At 44.4% G+C, this 11,823-nt stretch overlaps 1 protein-coding gene across 1 annotated transcript in view; it reads left to right on the forward strand.

Moving 5' to 3' along the window:
* Positions 1-18: 18 nt before the first annotated feature.
* The window catches only part of LOC100473014 (contactin-associated protein-like 3), a 205,717-nt gene continuing 193,912 nt past the window's right edge, over positions 19-11,823 (forward strand). The window contains 1 exon segment of the mRNA XM_034647088.1: positions 19-225. Within this exon segment, the coding sequence (XP_034502979.1) occupies positions 141-225 (85 nt within the window). The 5' untranslated portion in view covers positions 19-140.

The raw sequence follows: 11,823 nt of genomic DNA on the forward strand, positions 1-11,823 counted from the left end.
GTGGCCGCAGGTGGGGCTCCCGCCCGCCAGCTGCGCGGGTCCGCAGAGCGCGGAGGAGGCAGCGCGACCCCGGCCGGGAGCGAGCGGGCAGGCCCGCGCGGAGACGCTGCCGGACGCCTCGGGTCCTAGGGCGGGGGACCATGGACCCCGCCGCGGGAGCCTTCCTCGGGTTGCTCTTTCTTTTGTCTGCTCAGCCCTGGAGCCCAGTAGTGGCAGGGAATACTTGTGAGTACCGCACATCTTTTAAAACTTGTCTTGACAACTTAGAATTTGTGTTTTTATTAGTAACGAATATTTGCAGAACGAATCGCTGGCGTGTTTTTGAAAATGAGGCATTAAAAAAAAAAATCTCCAAGTGCCAGCGCCAAGATGAGATGGTTTATCATGCTTTTTCCTCCTGCCAAGTCAGAAAGACGGCAAAACCTGTATTTGACTTTTTTGTCTGTGAGCTGAATCTTCATTGAGAAAGCTCAAGTTCGAGTAGAACCTAAAATCAGCATGAGAATACGGAGACGCGGAGAGTCCTGCGAGGGAATAGCTCCGGATGAGGGGAGGCCAGCAGGCCGGCGTGGTCATTTATCTGCTTGCGTTGTAAATGCTTTCTGTAGGAACCGTGTCAGTGGAAAACGGCGGGTCCTGCAGTAGCGCACGGGTTTGCAGTGGGCGCTCTGCGGAATCCGGGGCAGGGAAGTCCGGCCGCGCCGGCGGGCTCCGCAGCGTAGCCCACCCCGCTCTGGACCACCGGGCAACTCGGGGAAGCCGGACCCCTCACGCGGTCGAGGGAAAACAGCCTGCCCTCCGGGCGCTCATTTTATGTCCATGCTTTGCATGTTGTGATGTGTGTTTTTCTGATTTTGTGGGTTCACGGAGGCTACATACATTAGCCTCTGGGTGCTGGGCTAGCTCGCGCTGAGTCCCATCTAAAGATGCTACTAGCCCATGGACTCAGCACACCTGGAGGGATTTGACTCTGAACATCAGAAAAAGTTTTAAGAGTGTTGTTCAGATTGAAATCTCCAGCCGAGGCTTTTCTTTCCTTGTGGGGTTTTAAGAAGGTCCCCCTTGTCCTCTCTCCCTGCCCCATTCCCTTCAAGAAAAAAAAAAAAGTAACAAAAAAAAATCAGGTGTAGGGCTTAGGACAAGCTACTGTGCATTTCAAGAAAGCGGTGGCAGGCTTGTTCAGAAACTGACCTTGCTGTTGGGTATCCAGATTTAGCTCTTAGGGGCCCAGCTCTGCCCTCGCTGGGAAGTTTGCTAAAGTGAAAAAGCGTGACACGTAAAGTCACTCTTCCACTCGTTCATGCATGGATGCTGCAGGGCTGTGATGATTTTGTGGTGTCATAATCTAGTATCAGCTCATTTAATGCCATATTGGGTATGAGTCACTCCTAAAAATGAGCCTTAATCTCCTTGAAGCAAATACTGTCCTGTGTTTCAGACACAATTTTAATTTAGCTTGGTGTGACAACTGCTCTGAATTAATTACGATGGGGGCATTTACATAAAATCAAACCCTTAAACCTGCAATAGAGCACTTGTCATTTTGCTAACAAATTCAAAACGACCACTACTAAATGATTTATTGATATTAATAAATTGTAGAATGATTCAATGTACCACTCCGAGGTACCATTAAAAAGTCACTGGAGGTCACTCGTACTTAAAGGAAACGTGGCTTCAAAAATCCTTCCCATGAGAGAAAGCAGAGTGCCGTGTTGCCTTTTCGTCTCCTTCGTTGTGATTACAGCATATTGGCAAGATCAGTTGTTTTGGTATTTATTTTCAGTTAGTATTTCATTCCCTGGAGTCCATGGAGGTATCAAGGCTCTTTCACACAGACATCCTTCTTAGGAGTCACATGTTCAGGGCTGGTCCGCGTCTGAATACCCATGCTGATACTCATGTCTGAGCCGGCTGTGTCTCCAGGCTCTGTCCCTCTGGGTCTCTGGCGGACTGTCCAGATGCTGATGCTAGTTTTCGCTTTTCAGCCTCTGTGTGTTTATGGGTATTTAGTACTCTTGTGAAAAGTTCAGTAAATTACAGAACCTATGTACATTTGCGTTGCTAAGGACATTTTAGATACTAAAGTTAAAGTCCTTGATCAGATCACCACAAAGATGATACTCTTCCGGCATCGAGTACGTATTTAAATGACTTTGCAGATTTAAAGATGCATAGAGACCACACTAGGTCGCCTTTGAAAATTTCTCAGTAGTCTCACTCGGCCGCATCATTTGTAGCAGTAGAAGTGAATGGTGAATGAATCTCACGTCTAGATTAGCTAGTTTGACCAATTCAGCGTTTCTTTAACTCCTGCATATTTGGGAAGTGTGTGTTTTGTGTGAGTACAAGCAAGGTTCATCAACATGTATTTGCAATCTGTTATTACTAAGTCAAGGCTGAGGGGTCTTTTTTGTTCTGCCCCATCATTTGAGAAATTCTAGAGGAGTTTGCCAGCAGTGTGGGATTTAAGGTACAAACAAGAAATCACGAACATCAATATCGCTGAAGTTTCTTGTTGGCTATCCTCCGGCTCGCCCCCCCGCCCCCATTTTAGTGTTTTCAAAACTCAAATAATCCTTTCAGACAGGACTTTAAAATGAACAAAAATGAAATATTCTTGAGCACTAATAAGTTAATGAGAGTTGTATATGAGTAAAAAAAGGCAAAGATCTTCTCCCCAAATAGACCCAAAGACATAGTTACTCTCTTTAGAGCAGGCTTTCAGAAGTAAATCAGTCAGCCAGGGGTCAGCCCAGGGGAGGTTCCAGCCTAAGAGACCCTCTCAAGGAACAGGACTTGCTTGAAAGATTTGACATCTCAGAGATTACACATGTATGATATGAATCATTTTAATCAGTGGGAAATTTTATATCAGGAGGGAAAATGTTTCTGGATGGCCATGACCATGGGCTTGTTTTGTTGGCTCTGTATTCTCTGTCTTTTTGGAGATAAAACAAGCTGCATTCTCCAAAATATGGCTTAGGACCTGATATTTTTTAAAAATGTGAACATATCCCTGGTCTTCCTTCTAGAACTCTCTGTCCTGAGTCAAGACGAGAGTGTTCTAATATGCATCTGTCCTCTTAAATAACGCAAGAGGGAAGTTAGAATATAGATTCCGAGTTAGAGCCCTGCTTTCTAAAGTTGTTATGTAGGCTGTTGTTGGCTCCTTCACTTCCTTCCAAGAGCCACAGATGGAGGAAGGTGATAGCTCTTTGCTTTACAATTATTCGTGTGAATCCACGATTCCTTTATGAATTCCAAGACCCTTTGGGAGGAAGAAGAGATATAATCTGAGTATGAAAATGTTAACATTTGATTGTGTATTTAATGTTGTAAGGCTGTTTCCTGGACTGTACATCACTCAGAAGGGTAGTGTGTACCCCCTCCCCTCTTGGGAACAACACGATTGAAAGTTAATTCACAGCTGAATTATTTTCCCCATGTATGTAAAGAATAAGCCTATGCTAGAAATTTCGGTCATTGATGGTGATTATTTGATACAAATGATGACATTTTTGCAGATCCAGGGATTCAGTGTAGTGAGTATGACTGACTTGTTTTCACTTTGTTTTATCTCAGTACTTGTAATTTTCCCTAGAAGCTTCGTTGTGATTTCTTCCCATCAAAAGTGCCCTTCTCGTTGCAAGAAAGAAAGATATATTCCTGGCCCGCTACCGGTGGGGTATACGCTTTGAACTGTGGTTCTAGGAGTGATCATCGGCATTTGTTTTTATATATTGACGCCTGCCCTCATCCCCAGTAAATCCTACATACATATGAGAGGTGTCTGACCACGACTGGGGGTGTGGATCAAGCCCAACTTGTTGGCCACCTTGGGAAACCCACCCATGATCTTCATGGGCTACGTAGTGTTTGACCTAAGCAATAAACACACTAGCGCTTCCGTTGGAAGATTTGCACCAGAGCTGCACCCTTCCTTCATTGGAGCCTTGGCTTCTGTATGTGCTGATGCCTTACTGTATCTTCTTTGGTGAGAGTGCATTAATATAATCCTGTAATAGAAATTATCACACAGTCTTATCCTTTTAATATATAAATAACATGCACAGTTTGATGTAATAGTGAGACCCTTGTAGACTATGAATCATCCTAACCTCGTGACATGATTAGCCTTAATAATTTGGACTAAAACATATGCGTGCAGAACTTAGCAACTGCACATAATGCTATAATTGCTAAGAAGTATAAAATCACAGCATGTATTTATTTATTTATTTTTAGAGAGAGTGTGCAGGCACACGTGTGGAAGAGGCACAGGGAGAGGCAGAGAATCTTTTTTTTTTTATAATAATTTTTTATTATGTTATGTTAGTCACCATACAGTACATCCTTAGTTTTTGATGTGATGTTCCATGATTCATTATTTGCGTATAACACCCAGTGCACCATGCAATACGTGCCCTCCTTAATACCCGTCACTGGCCTATCCCATTCCCCCACCTTCCTCCCCTCTGAAGCCCTCGGTTTGTTTCCCAGAGTCCATAGTCTCTCATGGTTCATTCCCCCTTCTGTTTAGCCCCCCTTCATTCTTCCCTTTCTTCTCCTACTGACCTTCCTGCTATTTCTTAAGTTCCATAAATGAGTGAAACCATATGATAATTGTCTCTCTGCTTGACTTATTTCACTTAGCATAATCTCCTCCAGTCCTGTCCATGTTGCTGCAAATGTTGGCTAATCGTTCTTTCTGATGGCTGAGTAATATTCCGTTGTATATATGGACCACATCTTCTTAATCCAGTCATCTGTTGAAGGGCATCTCGGCTCCTTCCACAATTTAGCTATTGTGGACAATGCTGCTATGAACATTGGGGTGCCTATGGCCCTTCTCTTCACTACGTCTGTCTCTTTGGGATAATACCAAGTAGTGCAATTGCTGGACCATAGGGTAGCTCAATTTTTAACTCTTAAAGGGACCTCCACACTGTTTTCCAAAGGGGCTGTACCAACTTGCATTCCCACCAACAGTGTAAGAGGGATCTCCTTTCTCCACATCCTCTCCAACATTTGTTGTTTCTTTCCTTGTCCATTTTTGCCATTCTAACTGGTGTAAGGTGGTATCTCAATGTGGTTTTGATTTGAATTTCCCTGATGGCTAATGATTTTGAACATTTTTTTCATGTATCTGTTAGCCATTTGTATGTCTTCATTGGAAAAGTGTCTGTTCATATTTTCTGCCCATTTTTTTTATTTGATTATTTGTTTCCCGTGTATTGAGTTTGAGAAGTTCTTTATAGATCTTGGATACCAGCCTTTTATCTGTAGTGTCATTTGCAAATATCTTCTCCCATTCTCTGGGCTGAGAGGCAGAGAATCTTAAGCAGACTCCTCACTCAGCATAGAGCCCCACATGGGATTTGATCTCACGACCCTGAGATCATGACCTCAGCCAAAATCAAGAGTTGGTTGCTTAACCGACTGCACCACCCAGGCGCTCCATGAGTGTTTATTGAAGTAAATGTTTTTGTCATATGTCTCTTCTCGAGGGTTTTGTTTTTCAGGAGTCTTGTTATTTCAGTGGACATGGATTCTTGTAATTATTTGCTAAGTGTCATCAAAATTCTTTATTGCTTACTGAGCGTACTCAATCTCCAGTAATGTCATGAGTGTTAAGAGGCTCAATATAGTTTGTAAAGAAATTTCACCTTGACTGATATGGACAAAACGCCTTCCAATGTTTTCACTGGTTCAGGCTTTTCTTTGTCTCAGTAGCCCGCTTTGTGTTTGTCTCGAGTGAGCCCAGTCTTTTGAGTCCATCAGCCTCGGGCAGGAAGGGAGCATGTCAGAGGCTGAGCCTGGGGAGCAGGTGAATGGGGGGTCCATTCCTGATACAGTGAAACATGTTGGGGAGAATGAGCACACAATATATGGATACATGTTTTAGCAAGCAAGAGAGTTCCGACTTTTTGGAAAGAGCCTTCAGCAAAACCAGTAAACAGACCCATATTTATAGTATTTGAATGTACTTCCCAGAAATACTGAGGTGGTGAGGATGCTTTTGGAAACAGAGAAAACAAAAACATGTTCCCTCCAAAAAATTTACAAAGCCCATGGTGACCCTTAACACAGAGTGACAGGCAAGATCAGAGACAGCTTATACAATCTGGGGAGTCTGTTTAAGCAAAAAACAAACAAAATGACTTGAAGATATGTTATCAGCGACCCTTCCAGGCCTGGAAGGATGTTCTGGGGAGAGGACTGGAGGTCATGAAAATCTGCTTCTTTGAGTTGATTTGGGGAAAAAAAAAATCGAAAACCCAAATCGTTCAAAAGTACTTCATAATGGACCTGTTCACTAGCAGAAACATCTCACTGAACTGGGCAAATTTTAAGTTGAATTTTCCCCCTTAATATAAAAGAATAATACAGCTCAAACAATTTGGAAGTAATAGATCCAAAGGCCTCTTCCCACTAACTTTTTAGAGCCTTGAAAGTCTTGCCTTCAACATACGAAATCCTTCAGAGTAACTTCTGCAGGACCCCCACCCCACCTGTCACCTATGGCCCATTGTGGTGCTGTTGCTGTAGGCACAGTTGCTTTGTGTTGAATAACTTCTAAAAAAACGGGATTATTTATGTTGACCTATTTCTGAAAGGCATTAGACCAAATGTAATATGTTCCTTCAAAATAGACATCCTTGTCATTCCTCGTTTGAATTCTGTGGCATAGGATTACATGCTTTAAAGATGTCTTTTATGATGGGTTAAGAAAAATTATACTTGTAAATACTACAAAAAGAGAGGATGACAGCATGACCTTTTTACTGTTACGCAGGGCATTGTTCAATAGGCCTACATGATTGTTTAATTATTCAGAATAATGCACCCATGGTTGACTTGGTCATTAACTGTTTGATCAGAGCTTAGACACTAAGACGTTACAAGTTATATTGATTTTTTTCAGGTACAAATGGTAACTACAAAGGTTTTATTGCCCTGTAGCATAGTTGTAGGACAAAAAAATGGTGTAATGTATTTTATCTGGACGGTCCTTTCAATACTCCGTAGTACTCTGGGTAAGATGCGCATGGAGGGTGTGTTAGTTGTAGCTAACTCATGGAGAGAAACGTGAAAAAGTTTGCTTTTTGAACTGGCAAATGGAATTATTTTTGGATGTGTTATTTCAGGGCATATGATAAACAGTGCATCTGAAACTTAAGTTCACGTCTTCCTGAATTTTATTGAGATGTGGCTTTCACATACTCTATCACTTCTGGTTCCATCAGCTAATTTAATGGCTGTTGCCCAGGGAGAAGGAATTTCTATGCCATGTGTTCATGGGGCCACTGGGGAATGAGGCTGGCCACATTATTTGGAATCTGTGGGGGTTCGGTAACTTTGGGCAGCCCCTTGAGCACTGTGGCTGAGACCCAGTGTCCCACATGGTCCTGTCACTCTCTTCCCCTTGCTTGGGGTGTTCAAGGCCCAACGGAAGATTTCTCTGGAGCTTGAGCCAGCAGGGAAATTGCAAACTTGGATGACAGCAGGAGTGACCTGCTCCCTTGAGACATTAAATTAGGCACTGCCTGCAGGACTCACAGTTCTAATTAGTTTTTTATTTTAACATCTATAAATCCCCAGGCAACCAGAGAACTTGATAAAGTTAAGCTAAGCACAGTGTTTCTGGGAGTGGTGAATCGACGGCAGGGGTGGGGGAGAGACCGCTGTGTGCCTGCGCGTGTGTTGGCGTGTCCCAAGGGTGTGCATGGGTAGAGAGAGCTGCGGAAGGGATTAGGAACCACCACCGTCCAACCTCATAAGCCAGGCACATCGTGGATTAGGTGGCAATCCAGTTATGCGGCATCGAGTCATTTATTATCAACTATTGTGTAAAATGGATATTCTCCAGTTTGGATTTCTGAGCATGTGAGTGATTAAGAAATCCGACATTCGCCCTATTCCCTGTTGAAACTATGGCCTTCTCGAGCCAGAGACGCTGTGTTGCAGGTGCTGGCGTGCAGCTCTCCCGAGCCCGCAGCCCCTCCCCCGTCCTGGTTCCCAGGAAGACTGTACTGAGGATGGCGGGTAGGGTTTTAAGGCCAGTACATTTACTAAAAAGAACCCAATTAGCATTAGAAAATAATGCAATAATTTGATTCGGCTCAAAGAAAGTCACTTTAATCAAAACTTCTATTATGGAAGAAAATATTTAAGGAACAGAGATCTATTTTAATGTCTCAATTTTGGCAGATTTAAGAAAAATAATACAGGTCTATAGACATCTGTTCAAATGTTTGGAGATTATCAAGATTAAGGATTTATTATGTAGCTTTACCTTTGTTGTGTTTTTGATGTCTAAAACTTACAATAAGAACACTGCGACGCTAATAGTATCACAACACGAAAAGAAAAATAAATAGGTATGTGCTGTCGACAAGCAAGCTAGCTGCTGTGTGTCTGTGAGTCTTAAGCTTCTTTACAATGTTGCGTTGATTCATGGAAGCTCTGATAAGCAACCCCTGGAGCCTTGACATTCCAAAGCACATCCTTTTGTATGATGTGGGATGTGCAGGCATTGCTAAGAGTTAAAAAAATTGGAGGACTCAAGGAGGGGGTGTTGATAGTTTAAGGTGTATTTCAGAGTTTAAGGGAGCAAACACCAAATTACCTAAGCTTTCTTCCTTTTTTTTTTTTTTAACATTTATTTATTGATTTATTTGGGAGAAAGAGCGTTCTGGCGAGAGCGGGGTAGTGAGAGAGGGAGAGAGAATCTGAAGCGGATTCCACGCTCAGCACGATCCCGTAACCTTGACCGACATCATGACCTGGGCTGAAACCAAGAGTCTGTCGCTTAACCGGCTGAGCCACCCAGGTGTCCCTACTCTAGGCTTTCTTTCTTTCTTTCTTTCTTTCTTTCTTTCTTTCTTTTTTTTTTTTAAAGATTTTATTTATTTACTTGACAGAGATAGAGACAGCCAGTGAGAGAGGGAACACAAGCAGGGAGAGTGGGAGAGGAAGAAGCAGGCTCACAGCACAGGAGCCTGATGTGGGGCTCGATCCCACAACGCCGGGATCACGCCCTGAGCCGAAGGCAGACGCTTAACCGCGGTGCCACCCAGGCGCCCCATCTAGGCTTTCTTAAAGTATAAGGAAAACGCCTGAAAACATTTTTTTGCAGACGTAGAACACGATAGAGTTGACAGATATCAGAGTCAGTTCCCTGATGGGGAAAGTCAAACGATCTATTCTAAATTATAGCGCCAGGCTAAGAAAACACAGTGTTGGTTTTCTAGGTCATAAGAATAAAATTGTGATCCTAAGAACTAACTATTCTTTATCATGATGAGCTGCTGCTCTACTAAACCTGAAAGCCTGATCTTTCAGAAATTTACATCCCTACTGATGATTGACTTTACTCCTCTCCTTATAAGTGATGGGGTTCATTTGCTGGAGGACAGGTTGCATATTTTCCTAGAAAAAAGAACCTTTCCCTTGTGAGTATTGTTGCAAGGTGAGGCCGGAGGGAGTGGGAGGCTAGGGTGCTCTTTAACAAAAAAGACGCCTATGTCATTAATCGGGGCCCCATTCTTCTGGGAGGAGGCTGGGCAGCCCCCCTGTGTCCCTCACAGCTTCATTCCCAGGGCCTCCACGAGCATCTTCCTCTTCCATTGTCTCGGACAGAGAGTGACTCCCGTGGATTGGGCTGGCCAGAGAGGTGTCCCTCCTTCACTGCTGCCCGTGGAATCGGGACTGCGTGGGAGGGGGCAGGGAGAAAGAGCCCGTGTCGCTGCGCATGCACACAAGAACCCTTCTCAGGACGCCGTGGTTGCTTGATTCTGTGTGCAGACTAATAAGGAGTGGAGGTGTCAGGATTAGGGTATTGGCAAGCATCTTTCAGTGCCAAGTGGCAGAAAACCCTATCAAATGGACTTGCATCGAGAAGGGGACTGTCGGCGCACATCATTTCATTTCAGGCAGGTTGCAGCCCATTGGTGAGGCTGTGCTGGGAGGCTTGGCCTCTCCTCCGCTTTCAGCGGGGGCTTCCCACGCTGGCCTGATGCTCTAGCCGCGTTCTGTTTGGCAAATCCGTGACCAAGGTCAAGCTGCCCAGCAACACTGCTGGAGAGAAAGCTTTCCCCTCGTTGGACTTTGGCCCTTATCACTTTAAAGCAGTGAGCACTTACTTCTTTGTTCATTCCCTTGTTCGGAGGTCCAAGAAAGCAGGGACTTCTTGAGGGGACAGGGGTAGTTCTGAGAGACAGTGGGCTCTCGAGTAAGTAAAAAGGTGAACGATGGTCTTTCCGGAAACATCCAGCCAAGTCCCCAGATCTAACTCTTGTTGTCTATGCTGGGTTGTGTGGTGGTTCTTATCGGGGGACTGTGATAGGAGGGGGTGGCCTTCTCACCGACCCCGGGTGGAGCCAGGAAGTGACTGGGACTCGGTCCTTGACCAGGTGCTTTGCCTGCATCATCCTGACAAGAAAGCGAAATGCACCATCCATTTCGGTAATTAGTTTAACATCTATTATGAAAGCACTGGCTTTCAGGCTCTTATCTGCTTCATAGAACAGATGGTTGGTTACGTGTATGCCTCCTTCATTAGATTTTAAAGTTCCTGAAAACAGAATCACATTTATTTGTCCCTACAGCTCTGCTGATGGCACTCAGTAAGTATTTACCAAGAAAAGAAGAAATTAATATATTGGAAATACGCTATTTTGAAAGTATATTGAAGAAATGGAGCATCCTCATGTGTGTTTTATAATCATTTTGCAGGTAGCCTAATAAAAAATTAATTTTTACGTGAGTATCGCTGAGCTTACCATTTGTCCATGGAAAGATCCACTGGCTGATTTTGAATGTTTCATTTTCTTTGGGTTGCAAAATGCATGACGTGATTTCTGGCCTGAGGCTTTGATAAGAAGCATAGTGCGTGTTATGAAAGCTGCTGGCCCCCCCCCCCCCCGCGGGGNGAGCGCTGAAAAGGCCAGGTGTCAGGGGTGCTCCCCAGGACCAATGAGCAGGAACGAGGAGGCCTCTGGGCAGGAGCCATTAGATGAGATGTCTGTTTCTAGGGAGATCCTAGATCAAGTCCGAGCTGGGCTCCATATTCTGGGTCTGAACTAGAATGTGTAACTGGAGTTCTCCAGAAGCCTGGTTCATCCACTAGCTACTGGAAGCAGTATGTCATCCAAGTGGGAAAGGCTGGCTGCACAGCACGGCAGAGGACATGCAGGCCGACAGATGGCCATTGCACCTCAGTGTGGGTGTCCAGTGCCGTCCTGGGTAGCCAGGAGGCTGAATTCATTTGACCACAGCTGTCTCTGGTGTGGCAGCCATGGACTCTGTGTCTGGAAACCTGTCATGCCAGCAGGAGTTCCCGTTGTGGTCTCAGGCTTGACACCCCTGGTGTGGGCTGGGGGATTTTCTGAGTCAACAAAACCTGTTATTATTATTGAAAATTCTTACCATTAGCTGGCTCAAGGGCATGATGACATGGGGCGCCTGGGTGGCACAGCGGTTAAGCGTCTGCCTTCGGCTCAGGGCGTGATCCCGGCGTTATGGGATCGAGCCCCACATCAGGCTCCTCTGCTGGGAGCCTGCTTCTTCCTCTCCCACTCCCCCTGCTTGTGTTCCCTCTCTCGCTGGCTGTCTCTATCTCTGTCGAATAAATAAAATCTTTAAAAAAAAAAAAAAAATAAAGAGTATCTCTATTTTCAAATGAAGATTGTTTCTCACTTTATTTTCAGAATTACATAGTAGGGGCACTGTGGAGGTATATAAGCGAGGATGATTCCAGCAGCATTTTTTCAAGTAGCGTAAAACTAAAATTCAACAAATATACTAAAGGCATGGACT

This window comes from Ailuropoda melanoleuca, chromosome 17, assembly GCF_002007445.2.
Source record: "Ailuropoda melanoleuca isolate Jingjing chromosome 17, ASM200744v2, whole genome shotgun sequence".
Classification (NCBI taxonomy): domain Eukaryota; kingdom Metazoa; phylum Chordata; class Mammalia; order Carnivora; family Ursidae; genus Ailuropoda; species Ailuropoda melanoleuca.